The sequence below is a fragment of the Pan troglodytes genome, chromosome 8, assembly GCF_028858775.2.
Source record: "Pan troglodytes isolate AG18354 chromosome 8, NHGRI_mPanTro3-v2.0_pri, whole genome shotgun sequence".
Classification (NCBI taxonomy): domain Eukaryota; kingdom Metazoa; phylum Chordata; class Mammalia; order Primates; family Hominidae; genus Pan; species Pan troglodytes.
In genome coordinates this window covers 55,088,871-55,105,496 of record NC_072406.2, presented here as the reverse complement: position 1 = coordinate 55,105,496, position 16,626 = coordinate 55,088,871, and the positions used below count along the sequence as shown (strand labels likewise).

The window sequence follows — 16,626 nt, the reverse complement described above, 5'->3', positions numbered from 1 at the left end:
ATTTTTAGTAGAGACTGGGTTTCATCGTGTTAGCCAGGATGGTCTTGATCTCCTGACCCCGTGATCGCCTGCCTCGGCCTCCCAAAGTGCTGGGATTACAGGCATGAGCCACCGTACCTGGCCCTCTTCTATTATTAATATTGTTTTGTTTTATTGTTCATTGCAGAAATTGAAGTTTTAAAATATCTTATTATAATTATATTTCTATTTGTTGCTTTAATTCTGTCAATTTTTGATTTGTATTTTTGGAAACCTAATGTGAGAAATACACATACACACAAACATATAAATATATGTATGCACATATTTGTCATACGTTTTCCATAAATGATGTCTTTATTATTGTTTAATGACCTTTTTCCTTGTGAATTTTGCCATAAAGTATATTTTATAAAATAAGAGAGTTGTTGACTTACGATGTATTTTGTATAATACAATTTTGATGTCTTCTCCTCACATTTGGTTAATGTTTGCCTGAAATGTCTTCTTCCACTTGCCACTTTCAGGCCGATTTCACTACTAGATCTCAAGTGACTCTTGAAGAACGGCAAGTTGGATCTTGGTATATAAAATTTTATATAATCCCTCTATTCAATATATGTGTATTGATTGGAAAGTCTATTTTTAAAATATTTATTTTCTGAAGACAAAGATTATTGTTATTTTATTGTTTAATGATTATTGCTTGTCTGTTTCTCATTCTATCTTCCTTTGTGTCTTTTTGATTTTTGTATGGATAGGCTGTCACTTCTTTCTTATTTCCTTTTTTGTATCTATACAGACATTTTCTTTGTGGGTGCCTTCAGGATTATATAAAAATCTCTTAAAATTTCAACAATATATTTTGAAGTGGTGAAATTTAAATTCGGGTTCATGCACAAATTATTTCTTATTACATCTGTCCTCAAAGTTATTGATGTCACTAAACATAACTATGTTATATATTTATTAACAGATGTTCATTATTATTTTTAGCTTTTATCTTTAAATTTTAGAGAATAATTAAATAAAACATTTTTTGGTATTATGATAATGCTACAGGATTTTTTTGTATAATATTTGCATATCTTTATATCCTTCCCAGAAAGCTATCTATTTTTATATGATAGTTTTGTTTTTTAGCATCATATAATTTTAGTAGTAGGACTCTTCTCAGCATTTTTCGTAGGGCGTATGTAGTGTTGATATAATTTTTCCACATTTGGTTATCTTTAGAGGTCTTTACTTTTTCTTCATTTTGTAGCACAGTTTTTCTGGTTATATTATTCTTACACAGAAGCTATTTTTCACTTGGCTTTGACTATAGCACACAATTTCCTTCTAGCCTGCAAGGTTTTTGTTGAAAGAGTCACTGGTTATATCATAGAACCATAATTATGTATTTTCCAGCATTCGAGATTCTCTTTTTGTCTGTGATTTTGGGAACTTTGCTTTGCATGTCTTGTTATGTATCTGTGTGTTTCCTAGTTTTAGTATGTTGAGCTTCTTCATTTTTACAACCTTATTTATTTTCTTACTTTTGAGAATTTCTCAGGTATTCTTAACTTTTTGAGACAGTGTCTTGCTCTGTCACCCAGGTTTGAGTACAGTGGCATGATTGCAGCTTACTGCAGCCTTGGATTCCCTAGGCTTACGTGATCCTCCTACCTCAGCCTCCCGTTTACTGGTACCACAGGTGTGTGCCAATACACCTGACTAATTTTAATTTTTATAGAGGAGAAGCATTGCCATGTTTCCCTGTTTAAACTTGAACTCCCTAGGTTCAAGTGATCTGCCTTCCTCAAACTCCCAAAGTGCTGGGACTACAGACATGAGCCACCACACCTGGCCTCAGTCATTATTTCTATCTGTATTTTCTACTTCCATAATTTCTATTATATTTTTCATCTTTTCCTTGATAGTCTGTTTTTTTCTGATTTTGTTTAGTTACCTGTATTCCCATTTAGGTTAAATTTTTAAAATTAATATGTACATCTTTATTTTCATGGTTGTTTTCTGACAGTTTTAAGTTTTTTTTTTTTTACTTAGGCCATGTCACTGTAATATTTTGTATGTATTGTACTCTTTGGTTGAGATTTGGACATTAACAAACAGCTACGTGTCACAATCTTTATAATGCGGTGTTGTCCTAACATAGTCTGAAACCAAGTGTCTCAACTAGAGATTCTGGGAGCCTATCAAATATGTTACGATTTGTCATGTGTGGAATTTTGTGTTGATTACTCAGTTAAAGGGGTTTGCCTGTGTTTCTTAAACAGTCTGTAATTACTTCCTATACATATTTCATGTCTGTGGTACTGTAGTTGGTTGCTGTAACATTTACCTTTGGTCTCAGCAGACTCAAGCTGTTATTTCAAAGTATACCATCATTTCTTTCAGTACATTTTGTCATTGGAGACAGAAACAAGTCTCTGTAAAAGTGTCCAGAAGCCAGAAGTAAAATTACATGAGCCAGTTTTTTTTTTTCCTTTATTGAGGAAGATGCCAGACATTGCAGCTTACTTCTAAAAGTGCCATGCTGCATTATGGAGGAGGAAAGGTGTTGGGGAAATGTAACAAACTTTTCTATCCATTCAGTATGGCTTGTGGCATTTTGCTCACCTGGTACACTGAACACACTTAACTCATTTCTAGATTTTCCATAAGGACATTTTGGTCAGTAGAGTTTTGTTATAAGTCTATAAAAGAATTAGGACCTGTGGTATTTTTGTTATGCCATGTTTCTAATGTACTTTGTATAATTTTATGTATTAGATTTGTAAACAATAGATTTGTATATTCACATGGGCCTACTGAGATAATTTATTTTTATTTCTTTCAGCTGTGTTCTCATTTCACCCAAGACCTTTGGCTAGATCAGAACATAAAAAATTCATTTCAAAAAGTGATACTGAGAAGATATGAGAAATGTAGACAAGAGAATTTACAAATAAGAAAAGGCTGTAAAAGTTTGAATGCATCTAAGTTGCAGGAAGGAGGTTATAATGGACTTAACCAATGTTTGTTGGTTACTCAGAGCAAAATACTTCAATGTAATACATGTGTGAAAGTCTTTAGGAAATTTTCAAATTCAAATAGACTTAGGAGAAGACATACTGGAGAGAAACCTTTCAAATGTAAAGAATGTGGCCAATTCTTTCACAGGTTCTCACACCTAAGACAGCATGAGATAATTCATACTGAAGAGAAACCCTACCAACATGAAGAATGTGGCAAAGATTTTAAGCAGTCTTCAGGTCTTACTATACATGAGAGAATTCATACTAAAGAGAGACCCTGCAAGTGTGAAGAATGTGACAAAGCCTTTAAACAATCTTCACAACTGAATAAACATAAGAAAATTTATACTGGAGATACAACCTACAAATGTGAAGAATGTGGCAAAGCCTTTTCCTATTCCTCAACCCTTACTCAACATAACATAGTTCATACTGAAGACAAACCCTACAAATGTGAAGACTGTGGCAAAGCTTTGAAGTAGTCTTCAAACCTGACTATACGTAAGATTATTCATATGGGAGAGAAACCCTACAAATGTGATGAATGTGGCAAAGCCTTTAGAATATCCTCAAAACTGAAAGAACATAAAAGAATTCATACTTGAGAGAAACCCTATAAATATGAAGAATGTGGCAAAACTTTTTACTGTTCCTCAGGCCTTACTCAACATAACATAGTTCATACTGGAGACAAACCCTACAAATGTAAAGATTTTGGCAAAATTTTTAAGTGGTTTTCAGACCTTACTATACATCAGAGAATTCATAGTGGAGAGAAACCCTACAAATTTGAAGAATGTGGCAAAGCCTTTAAACAATCCTCAAAACTGAATGAACATATGAGAACTCATACTGGAGAGAAATCCTACAAACGCAAAGAATGTGGCAAAGCTTTTAAGCAACCTTCAGGCCTTACTCTACATAAGAGAATTCATACTGCAGAGAACCCTTACAAATTCGAAGAATGTGGTAAAGCCTTTTATTGGTTGTTAAGCTTTACTAAACATAATTCATAGGGGAGAGAAACCCTACAAATGTCAAGAATGTGGCAAAGCTTTTAAGTGGTCTTCAAACCTTACTATACACAAGAGAATTCATACGGGAGAGAAACCCTGCAAATGTGAAGAATGTGGCAAAGCTTGTAAGCAGTCTTTGGGCCTTACTATACAAAAGAGAATTCATACTGAAGAGAAACCCTACAAATGTGAAGAATGTGGTAAAGCCTTTTACTGGTCCTTAAGCTTTACTAAACATAAGATAGTTCATACTGGAGAGAAGCACTACAAATGTCAAGAATACGTCAAAGCTTTTAAGTGTCTTCAAACCTTACTATACATAAGAGAATTCATACTGGAGAGAAACCCTACAATTGTGAAAAATGTGGCAAAGCCTTTTACTGTTCCTCACACCTTATTCAACATAACATAGTTCATACTGAAGAGAAACACTACAAATGTCAAGAATGTGGCAAAGCTTTTAAGAAGTCTTTAGACCTTAATGTACATAAGATAATTCATAGTGGAGAGAAACCCTACAGATATGAAGAATGTGGCAGTCTTTAAACAATCCTCAAACCTGAATGAACGTAAGATAACTCATAGTGGAGAGGAATCCTACAAATGTGAAGAATGTGGCAAAGGCTTTAAACAATCCTCAAACCTGAATGAACATAAGATAACTCATAGTGGAGAGGAATCCTACAAATGCGAAGAATGTGGCAAAGGCTTTTACTGTTCCTCAAGCCTTACTAAGCATAAGATAGTTCATACTGAAGAGAAACCATACAAATATGAAGAATGTGGCAAAGCTTTTAAGTGGTCCTCTGAACTTACTATACATCAGAGAATTCATACTGAAGAGAAACCCTATAAATGTGAAGAATGTATCAGAGTCTTTAAACACTCCTCAAAACTGAATGAACATAAGAGAAATCATACTGGAGAGAAACCCTACAAATGTGAAGCATGCGGCAAAGCTTTTTAAGCAGTCTTCAGGCCTTACTATACATAAAAGAATTCATACTGGAGAGGAATCCAGAAATGTGAAGAATGTTGCAAAACCTTTTACTGGTCTTTAAGCTTTACTAAACATAAGAGAGTTCATACTGGAGAGATACCCTACAAATGTCAAGAATGTGGCAAAACTTTTTCTTGTTCCTCAAGTTTACTTAACATAAGAGGGTTCATACTGAAGAGAAATCCCACAAATGTAAAGAATGTGGGAAAGCCTTTAACCAGTCCTTAAGCCTTACTAAACTTATGAGAATTCATACTGGAAAAAAATCATACAAATCGGAAGACTGTGGCAAAATCTTTTAAGTATTGCTCAAATATATCCAGCCATAATTCATACTAAAGATTATGCCTATGAACCTAAGGAAGTTTGGCAAAGCTTATGAATACACCTCAAACTTTCCTAAGCATTGGAGAAATACCAGTGAGAAACCTCAGAAAACTGAACAATGTGGCAAGCCCTTTAAATGGTTGTCACATCTTACTGTAGGTAAAATAATTGATAGTGGAGAAAATCTCTACAAACAAAGAATGTGTCAAAACTTCTAACATGCTCATACTTTATGGCACATAAAAGCGTTTATACTTGAAAAATTATACAGAGTGTGGAAAAGCCATTTCTATCTGTTCACATCATAGTCAACATCAGGAAGTTCATACTTAATAAAATTATTATAAATGTAATTACTGTTGAAAGACCTTGGAAAATATAAACCCTTAAAATAAAAAAGAGTATTCTGGAGACAAACATTACAAATATAAAGAGGGTTGTAATACCTTTACTTGCCCTATATAATGTACAGATTTTACACTAGAAGAAAACTCTAAAGGAATTACTCAAACTTGTTTGGCATCAGAGAATTTATGTTGAAGGAAACCATACAAATGTAATAAATGTGGAAAAACATTTGTTCAGAAACTACAGCTTACAAAACACCACACAGTTTATAATAAAATATATTTTTGCAGATGGAATACATGTGTAAAAATATTTAGTCAAAATTAAGTCTTTGTAAACTTTAGAAAATTCACAGTAGGGAGAACTAAGGCACTGGCACTTAAGACGTTACACTAAATCAGAATGTTCTGTAAAGAAAGTAATCCAAAGCTAAAACTGTTGGATAATTTATTTGTATATAAGTTTAAGAGGAGTGGAAGGTTATTTTTTGGAGAGTTATAATTACATTCAAGGTATACGTTTTTCCTTGAAAAAAATGTAAATTTTTTGAAAAGCAAGTAGGTAATTCAAGTGTAAAATTGCTTCATGCTGTTCCTTTTTTCCTGTTGTTTGTGTAAAAGCATGTCATCAATTTCTGTTGCATCAGAAATCTGAGAGATTCCTTTCTTATTAGGTAGGCATCATTCATTAATTTTTCCATGGAAGAGTAAGGATATTAAAATGTAAGATGATAATGAAAATCTGATTGGAGAGGCTCTTTATGGCTGACTTTTAACATTGTTCATGTGATGCATGAATTATGTGTTTAGAGTAATATTCTGCATTATAGTGAGAGGAAAACTTTGAGTTTTAGTAGTAAATTGTTTTACCAATTGTACTTTTATGTAATAAAATGTAGGGAATTTTAAAATTCTTTTATAAGACTGTGATAGCTTTTAAATTAAACGAAATACTTTTAAACTTTTTAAGACGTGCATTTAGTAAAGTGTTATGTCACCAACTTTAACGTATCCCACTGTATTAAAGATGTAGATAAAAGATGGTAACATAGTAGAATGACCTCTCTAGCAATCTCTTTTGCCTGTGGCATTAAACTGAAAAGTTTAAGAGTATTGTTTCAATGGGTAAAATGTACATTTGTTTAACGTTTTAAATTTTTGTAGGAACATAATATTGTTTACCTATTTATGGCATATATAGAATATTTTCATACAGGCATACAATTTGTAATCACATCAGAGTAAATGAGGTATTCATTACCTAATGCATTTTTTTTGTATTACAGACAATCCATTTAAACATTTTTAGTTATCTAAAAATGTACAAGTAAATTATTACTTGCTACAGAGGTTTTTTATGGTCTTGATAATAATTACATAGTAGTATAATAAGAAATCTCACATTTCTAAGTCCTGAATGAATATTTTAAAAAATTTGTCATATATATTTTGAACAAGTGGCCTCTCTGCCTGTAAACTCATACAGACTGTTAGTTTTTACTTACATGATGCTAAATATACAAATATATTACTCTTAAGATAAACATTAGGTGTAAGAAAATTGTGGGGCAAGTAATTGTGTGTGAGTGTACCTATTTTCAGAAGACAAGCAATATTGGAACAAAATATCACTTTAATAAAGTGGACAAATCATTCACTAGAAAACCAGAAACCTCAGTGATTTTGAATAATATCTGTATTCTCTGCATTTTATTTAATTAATTACTGTGAAGTCTTACGGACTGTGTTTCCAAATCTTTCCATGCAAATTCTTTCTTTAATTTGCCTGGTACTCATGGTAGACTGATATTTTTTTTCATATTTTTTGTGTTTATAATTTATTAAGTATTCATTATGTGAGTTGCTCAGGTATTCTAAGAATTTTTATAAAATTTAGTAATGCATGCAAAATAATTTTTCAATGTTATTTCACAATGAGTGTATTAACTTATATTTCTTTTGTTGCTTTCTTTTTTCTTTTTTTTTTTTTTTGAGATGGTGTCTTGCTCTGTCACCCAGGCTAGAGTGCAGTGGTGGGATCTCAGCTCACTACAACCTCCACCTGCTGGGTTCAAGCAATTCTCTTGCCTCAGCCTCCTAAGTAGCTGGGACTACAGGCATGTGCCACCATGCCCAGCTAATGTTTTTGTATTTTTAGTAGAGACTGTGTTTCACTATACTGGCCAGAGTGGCCTTGAACTCCTGACCTCGTGGTCCACACACCTCGGCCTCCCAAGGTGCTGGGATTACAGGCATGAGCCACTGCATCTGACCAACTTATATTTCATTTAGTTAGAACATTCCATTTTGTTATTTTAATTGGAGAAACCTGTGTAAGCTAAGTTTCCTTATTGTTCCTTTTACTCTTTATAATTGACATAGGTGAATTTATTCATTCAGCCAATTTGTTTAGGTAAATACTAGGGAGGCTTCATAAGTCACAAAGATATTTTGATATGTAAATGTAGCAAACACAATGCTTGCTGTAATAGAGGCACCATTATTGGCCATAAATATTTCTGCTGGAGTTAGTTTGTAGCTCCAAGTAAAGATAAAGAAATATGCATGGTGAAGAAATAAAATCGATTCTGTATGTGGAGAGGACATTGTTGTTATGCTGCAAAACTGACTCTTTCTGAATTTAAAGAGACATTCTTCTTATTTTCTGATTATCTTTAGTTTTGTTTTTGTGTCTACTTATGTTTATCCCAACTGTGTATGCATCACAGCCCTCCTTTTTCTTCTTTGTGTTATGGCAACATTTTTATTGCTGTTTGTTTTGTGCCATGTCATTTCACACAGTACTTTGTAGGTTCTGATGAGAAGTTTGTCAATGTAACTTTCAGATCCGTTAATTGAGATAAAAGGCATCCGGTGTTCACAGGTGAGAGGAATAAATCAGTCAGAATTTCTTGTCTTTGTAAAACCAAACTTTTATTAAATTTTAACACAGTCTGTGTGTGGTGGCTCACGCCTGTAATCCCAGCACTTTGGGAGGCTGAGGTGGGAGAATCACTAAGTCAAGAGATTGAGACCTTCCTGGCCAATATGGTGAAACCCCATCTCTACTAAAAATACAAAAATTAGCTGGACATGGTGGCATGCACCTGTTGACCTAGCCATTCAGGAGGCTGAGGCAGGAGAATCGCTTGAACCCAGGAGGCAGAGGCTGCAGTGAGCTGAGATCGTGCCACTGCATTCCAGCCTGATGACAGAGTGAGACTTCATCTCAAAAAAAAAAAAAATTAACAATATGTGGAAAATATAAAATTAGTTAGAAGATACGTCTTAGAAATTAAACTTTTAGAAGAGTTAATGGTAAGTGGAGAATGTTAAATTTTTTATTACATACTTACAGCTCAACTTAAGTTTTCATTCAGAATCTTTTATTTTGGTGTGAATGTTAAATATTCAAAAATAATAGAATGACACCTGTGGATTTCACATGTGAAATAATCTTTTCCATATTAACGTTAAAATCTTGAGGAATTTCTCACACTTGTATAATGTACTTTTTTATTGGGTGCAGTTTACAATTTAGATGTTTCATTCTTTGTCACCTAACTTGTCAACTCCTTGGTCATTTTATCTGGAAAAATTTTAAGGATCATGTCATCTTTTGAGTTAAAAAATTTCTTCAGTGATCTGGGATGCAAACTTATTTACTCTCTTCAGAGTGGTTTAATCATGTGAACCACAGCAATACCTGCCCTTTTTGTGTCTTCCCTATCATTACCACCAGCACCAGAAACTCCAGGTGTCCCAAGCTCAAAGTAAAAGCCCTAAGGTACATTGGCTTCTCCCATATTCTGTGCTGGGTCCCAAAAACATGGTGGTAAATATTAGAGTTCATATGGTCATGACTGACTAGGTGAAAAAACAGCACAAAAACTATGTATCTTTCATACTATTCAGACAGGTTTATGACAAAAACACAGAGTCAGAATTTGAAACTTTGTCATTTTTAATAGTTTTTATAAATATATTTTTAAATTCACTGGTAAAATATGTATTTATTTTGTAAAATAGTATTTTGAAGTAAATATACATTGTCAATGCCTAATTTTAGGTAATTGTCAAATGCTTTGCCTCACATAGTTATTATTTTTTTGGTGCGAAGACAGCATTTACTGTCTTAGCATTTTTTCAGAAACACAATACATGCATTATAATCTCTTGAACTTATTTTTCTTATCCAACTGTAATTATGTAATCAATATACGTTTTGTAGAATCCACATGTGAGTGAAATTATGAGATATTAACCTTTCCGTGCCTTATTTCAACAACTATAGTGTCCTTTAGGTTTATCTTTGTGATTAAAAATAAGATTTTTTGTTTAAAATATAGTATTCCATTGTATATATACACCATAGTGTGTGTATTTCCTCATTGGACGATGGACACATATGTTGATTCTATATTTTGGCTTCTGTAAAGTGTGCTGCAACAAACAGAATTGCAGATGTCTGTTCATCAATCTAGTTTCATTTGTTTTGTGATAGATATCCAGTAGTTCAATTACATGTTAGATTTTAATTGTTTTGCAAAATTTCTATTTTTCATAATGGCTGTTTTTATTTACATTGACGCAAACAGTGTGAAAGCTTTCCTCTTTCTCTTTTTTCAAGTTTACCAACAATTTTTTTAAACATTCTAACAGGAGTGAGTTTATATCTTAGAGTTGTTTTGGTTTGCCTTTCCTTGATGATAATTGACTTTGAGCCATATTCATCTATCTGCCAAGCTATAAGTATGTCTTTCTTTGAAAATTATTTATATAGATCTTTTGCTTATTTTTATTTTTATTTTTATTTATTTATTTATTTTTGTTAGACACCGAAAATAAAAATTTATTAACCTTTCTGGCTACTAAATATAGAACATAAGTAGCATTTCTCTGTTTAAAGAACAATTTCGAACACATATTAGAAGACAAGATTCCATTTAATGTGATTAGAAAAATTATAAAATGCCCATGAATAAACAAGTACAGGAACCAAATCAAAAACAGATAACTCGTCTGAGGATTTTTTAAATGAATAAATAAAAAGTAACTAAGTGTTCAGGCATATAAACAATATAATCAAAATACGAATTATCCCTAAACAAATAAAATCATATAAAACAAATAGAAATGACAGGTTAATATTTTGAAATATATGTAATACTGCTAAAATTCATTCAGATAATTAAACATTACTTCTTTATTTTCTGGAGAAGAAAAACCACAAAAAAGGAACCAGTAGAAAAAGTGTAGAAATATCCCCAAATAAATATACAGGAACAGTTTTTTTTTTTCTTTTTCTTTTTTTTTTTTTTAAATTATACTTTAAGTTTTAGGGTACATGTGCACATTGTGCAGGTTAGTTACATATGTATACATGTGCCATGCTGGTGCGCTGCTGCACCCACTAACTCGTCATCTAGCATTAGGTGTATCTCCCAATGCTATCCCTCCCCCCTCCCCGCTCCCCACCACAGTCCCCAGAGTATGATATTCCCCTTCCTGTGTCCATGTGATCTCATTGTTCAATTCCCACCTATGAGTGAGAATATGCGGTGTTTGGTTTTTTGTTCTTGCGATAGTTTACTGAGAATGATGGTTTCCAATTTCATCCATGTCCCTACAAAGGATATGAACTCATCATTTTTGATGGCTGCATAGTATTCCATGGTGTATATGTGACACATTTTCTTAATCCAGTCTATCATTGTTGGACATTTGGGTTGGTTCCAAGTCTTTGCTATTGTGAATAATGCCGCAATAAACATACGTGTGCATGTGTCTTTATAGCAGCATGATTTATAGTCATTTGGGTATATACCCAGTAATGGGATGGCTGGGTCAAATGGTATTTCTAGTTCTAGATCCCTGAGGAATCGCCACACTGACTTCCACAATGGTTGAACTAGTTGACAGTCCCACCAACAGTGTAAAAGTGTTCCTATTTCTCCACATCCTCTCCAGCACCTGTTGTTTCCTGACTTTTTAATGATTGCCATTCTAACTGGTGTGAGATGATATCTCATAGTGGTTTTGATTTGCATTTCTCTGATGGCTAGTGATGATGAGCATTTTTTCATGTGTTTTTTGGCTGCATAAATGTCTTCTTTTGAGAAATGCCTGTTCATGTCCTTCGCCCACTTTTTGATGGGGTTGTTTGTTTTTTTCTTGTAAATTTGTTTGAGTTCACTGTAGATTCTGGATATTAGCCCTTTGTCAGATGAGTAGGTTGCAAAAATTTTCTCCCATGTTGTAGGTTGCCTATTCACTCTGATGGTAGTTTCTTTTGCTGTGCAGAAGCTCTTTAGTTTAATTAGATCCCATTTGTCAATTTTGGCTTTTGTTGCCATTGCTTTTGGTGTTTTGGACATGAAGTCCTTGCCCATGCCTATGTCCTGAATGGTAATGCCTAGGTTTTCTTCTAGGGTTTTTATGGTTTTAGGTCTAACATTTAAATCTTTAATCCATCTTGAATTGATTTTTGTATAAGGTGTAAGGAAGGGATCCAGTTTCAGCTTTCTACATATGGCTAGCCAGTTTTGCCAGCACCATTTATTAAATAGGGAATCCTTTCCCCATTGCTTGTTTTTCTCAGGTTTGTCAAAGATCAGATAGTTGTAGGTAAGCAGCATTATTTCTGAGGGCTCTGTTCTGTTCCATTGATCTATATTTCTGTTTTGGTACCAGTACCATGCTGTTTTGGTTACTGTAGCCTTGTAGTATAGTTTGAAGTCAGGTAGTGTGATGCCTCCAGCTTTGTTCTTTTGGCTTAGGATTGACTTGGCGATGCGGGCTCTCTTTTGGTTCCATATGAACTTTAAAGTAGTTTTTTCCAATTCTGTGAAGAAAGTCATTGGTAGCTTGATGGGGATGGCATTGAATCTGTAAATTACCTTGGGCAGTATGGCCATTTTCACGATATTGATTCTTCCTACCCATGAGCAAGGAATGTTCTTCCATTTGTTTGTATCCTCTTTTATTTCCTTGAGCAGTGGTTTGTAGTTCTCCTTGAAGAGGTGCTTCACATCCCTTGTAAGTTGGATTCCTAGGTATTTTATTCTCTTTGAAGCAATTGTGAATGGGAGTTCACTCATGATTTGGCTCTCTGTTTGTCTGTTGTTGGTGTATAAGAATGCTTGTGATTTTTGTACATTGATTTTGTATCCTGAGACTTTGCTGAAGTTGCTTATCAGCTTAAGGAGATTTTGGGCTGAGACGATGGGGTTTTCTAGATAAACAATCATGTCGTCTGCAAACAGGGACAATTTGACTTCCTCTTTTCCTAATTGAATACCCTTTATTTCCTTCTCCTGCCTGATTGCCCTGGCCAGAACTTCCAACACTATGTTGAATAGGAGCGGTGAGAGAGGGCATCCCTGTGTTGTGCCAGTTTTCAAAGGGAATGCTTCCAGTTTTTGCCCATTCAGTATGATATTGGCTGTGGGTTTGTCATAGATAGCTCTTATTATTTTGAAATATGTCCCATCAATACCTAATTTATTGAGAGTTTTTAGCATGAAGGGTTGTTGAATTTTGTCAAAGGCTTTTTCTGCATGTATTGAGATAATCATGTGGTTTTTGTCTTTGGCTCTGTTTATATGCTGGATTACATTTATTGATTTGCATATGTTGAACCAGCCTTGCATCCCAGGGATGAAGCCCACTTGATCATGGTGGATAAGCTTTTTGATGTGCTGCTGGATTCGGTTTGCCAGTATTTTATTGAGGATTTTTGCATCAATGTTCATCAAGGATATTGGTCTAAAATTCTCTTTTTTGGTTGTGTCTCTGCCAAGCTTTGGTATCAGAATGATGCTGGCCTCATAAAATGAGTTAGGGAGGATTCCCTCTTTTAGTATTGATTGGAATAGTTTCAGAAGGAATGGTACCAGTTCCTCCTTGTACCTCTGGTAGAATTCGGCTGTGAATCCATCTGGTCCTGGACTCTTTTTGGTTGGTAAACTATTGATTATTGCCACAATTTCAGCTCCTGTTATTGGTCTATTCAGAGATTCAACTTCTTCCTGGCTTAGTCTTGGGAGAGTGTATGTGTCGAGGAATGTATCCATTTCTTCTAGATTTTCTAGTTTATTTGCGTAGAGGTGTTTGTAGTATTCTCTGATGGTAGTTTGTATTTCTGTGGGATCGGTGGTGATATCCCCTTTATCATTTTTTATTGCGTCTATTTGATTCTTCTCTCTTTTTTTCTTTATTAGTCTTGCTAGCGGTCTATCAATTTTGTTGATCCTTTCAAAAAACCAGCTCCTGGATTCATGAATGTTTTGAAGGGTTTTTTGTGTCTCTATTTCCTTCAGTTCTGCTCTGATTTTAGTTATTTCTTGCCTTCTGCTAGCTTTTGAATGTGTTTGCTCTTGCTTTTCTAGTTCTTTTAATTGTGATGTTAGGGTGTCAATTTTGGATCTTTCCTGCTTTCTCTTGTGGGCATTTAGTGCTATAAATTTCCCTCTGCACACTGCTTTGAATGCGTCCCAGAGATTCTGGTATGTTGTGTCTTTGTTCTCGTTGGTTTCAAAGAACATCTTTATTTCTGCCTTCATTTCGTTATGTACCCAGTAGTCATTCAGGAGCAGGTTGTTCAGTTTCCATGTAGTTGAGCGGCTTTGAGTGAGATTCTTAATCCTGAGTTCTAGTTTGATTGCACTGTGGTCTGAGAGATAGTTTGTTATAATTTCTGTTCTTTTACATTTGCTGAGGAGAGCTTTACTTCCAACTATGTGGTCAATTTTGGAATAGGTGTGGTGTGGTGCTGAAAAAAATGTATATTCTGTTGATTTGGGGTGGAGAGTTCTGTAGATGTCTATTAGGTCTGCTTGGTGCAGAGCTGAGTTCAATTCCTGGGTATCTTTGTTGACTTTCTGTCTCGTTGATCTGTCTAATGTTGACAGTGGGGTGTTAAAGTCTCCCATTATTAATGTGTGGGAGTCTAAGTCTCTTTGTAGGCCACTCAGGACTTGCTTTATGAATCTGGGTGCTCCTGTATTGGGTGCATAAATATTTAGGATAGTTAGCTCCTCTTGTTGAATTGATCCCTTTACCATTATGTAATGGCCTTCTTTGTCTCTTTTGATCTTTGTTGGTTTAAAATGTGTTTTATCAGAGACTAGGATTGCAACCCCTGCCTTTCTTTGTTTTCCATTTGCTTGGTAGATCTTCCTCCATCCTTTTATTTTGAGCCTATGTGTGTCTCTGCACGTGAGATGGGTTTCCTGAATACAGCACACTGATGGGTCTTGACTCTTTATCCAACTTGCCAGTCTGTGTCTTTTAATTGGAGAATTTAGTCCATTTACATTCAAAGTTAATATTGTTATGTGTGAATTTGATCCTGTCATTATGATGTTAGCTGGTGATTTTGCTCGTTAGTTGATGCAGTTTCTTCCTAGTCTTGATGGTCTTTACATTTTGGCATGATTTTGCAGCGGCTGGTACCGGTTGTTCCTTTCCATGTTTAGCGCTTCCTTCAGGAGCTCTTTTAGGGCAGGCCTGGTGGTGACAAAATCGGTCAGCATTTGCTTGTTTGTAAAGTATTTTATTTCTCCTTCACTTATGAAGCTTAGTTTGGCTGGATATGAAATTCTGGGTTGAAAATTCTTTTCTTTAAGAATGTTGAATATTGGCCCCCACTCTCTTCTGGCTTGTAGGGTTTCTGCCGAGAGATCCGCTGTTAGTCTGATGGGCTTCCCTTTGAGGGTAACCTGACCTTTCTGTCTGGCTGCCCTTAACATTTTTTCCTTCATTTCAACTTTGGTGAATCTGACAATTATGTGTCTTGGAGTTGCTCTTCTCGAGGAGTATCTTTGTGGCGTTCTCTGTATTTCCTGAATCTGAACGTTGGCCTGCCTTGCTAGATTGGGGAAGTTCTCCTGGATAATATCCTGCAGAGTGTTTTCCAACTTGGTTTCATTCTCCGCATCACTTTCAGGTACACCAATCAGATGTAGATTTGGTCTTTTCACATAGTCCCATATTTCTTGGAGGCTTTGCTCATTTCTTTTTATTCTTTTTTCTCTAGACTTCCCTTCTCGCTTCGTTTCATTCATTTCATCTTCCATTGCTGATACCCTTTCTTCCAGTTGATCGCATCGGCTCCTGAGGCTTCTGCATTCTTCACGTAGTTCTCGAGCCTTGGTTTTCAGCTCCATCAGCTCCTTTAAGCACTTCTCTGTATTGGTTATTCTAGTTATACATTCTTCTAAATTTTTTTCAAAGTTTTCAACTTCCTTGCCTTTGGTTTGAATGTCCTCCCGTAGCTCAGAGTAATTTGATCGTCTGAAGCCTTCTTCTCTCAGCTCGTCAAAATCATTCTCCATCCAGCTTTGTTCCGTTGCTGGTGAGGAACTGCGTTCCTTTGGAGGAGGAGAGGCACTCTGCATTTTAGAGTTTCCTGTTTTTCTGTTCTGTTTTTTCCCCATCTTTGTGGTTTTATCTACTTTTGGTCTTTGATGATGGTGATGTACAGATGGGTTTTCGGTTTGGATGTCCTTTCTGTTTGTTAGTTTTCCTTCTAACAGACAGGACCCTCAGCTGCAGGTCTGTTGGAATACCCTGCCGTGTGAGGTGTCAGTGTGCCCCTGCTGGGGGGTGCCTCCCAGTTAGGCTGCTCGGGGGTCAGGGGTCAGGGACCCACTTGAGGAGGCAGTCTGCCCGTTCTCAGATCTCCAGCTGCATGCTGGGAGAACCACTGCTCTCTTCAAAGCTGTCAGACAGCGACATTTAAGTCTTCAGAGGTTACTGCTGTCTTTTTGTTTGTCTGTGCCCTGCCCCCAGAGGTGGAGCCTACAGAGGCAGGCAGGCCTCCTTGAGCTGTGGTGGGCTCCACCCAGTTGGAGCTTCCCTGCCGCTTTGTTTACCTAAGCAAGCCTGGGCAATGGCGGGCGCCCCTCCCCCAGCCTCGCTGCCGCCTTGCAGTT

The 16,626-nt window shown here is 35.5% G+C and overlaps 1 protein-coding gene and 1 pseudogene across 1 annotated transcript; both read left to right on the top strand.

The window, feature by feature from the left end:
• Positions 1-506: 506 nt before the first annotated feature.
• Positions 507-9,193, top strand: LOC134807101 (putative zinc finger protein 355P). The gene is made up of 2 exons (XM_063781245.1): positions 507-562; positions 2,822-9,193. The coding sequence occupies exon 2, from the start codon at positions 4,539-4,541 to the stop codon at positions 4,980-4,982; it is 444 nt and encodes a 147-aa protein (XP_063637315.1). The 5' UTR covers positions 507-562; positions 2,822-4,538; the 3' UTR covers positions 4,983-9,193.
• On the top strand, positions 9,196-9,672 carry PANTROV1R-PS245 (vomeronasal 1 receptor panTroV1R-ps245 pseudogene; annotated as a pseudogene).

Excerpts from the sequence above, each read along its gene's own strand:
- LOC134807101 (XM_063781245.1), top strand. The coding sequence starts at position 4,539 with ATGAAGAATGTGGCAGTCTTTAAACAATCCTCAAACCTGAATGAACGT.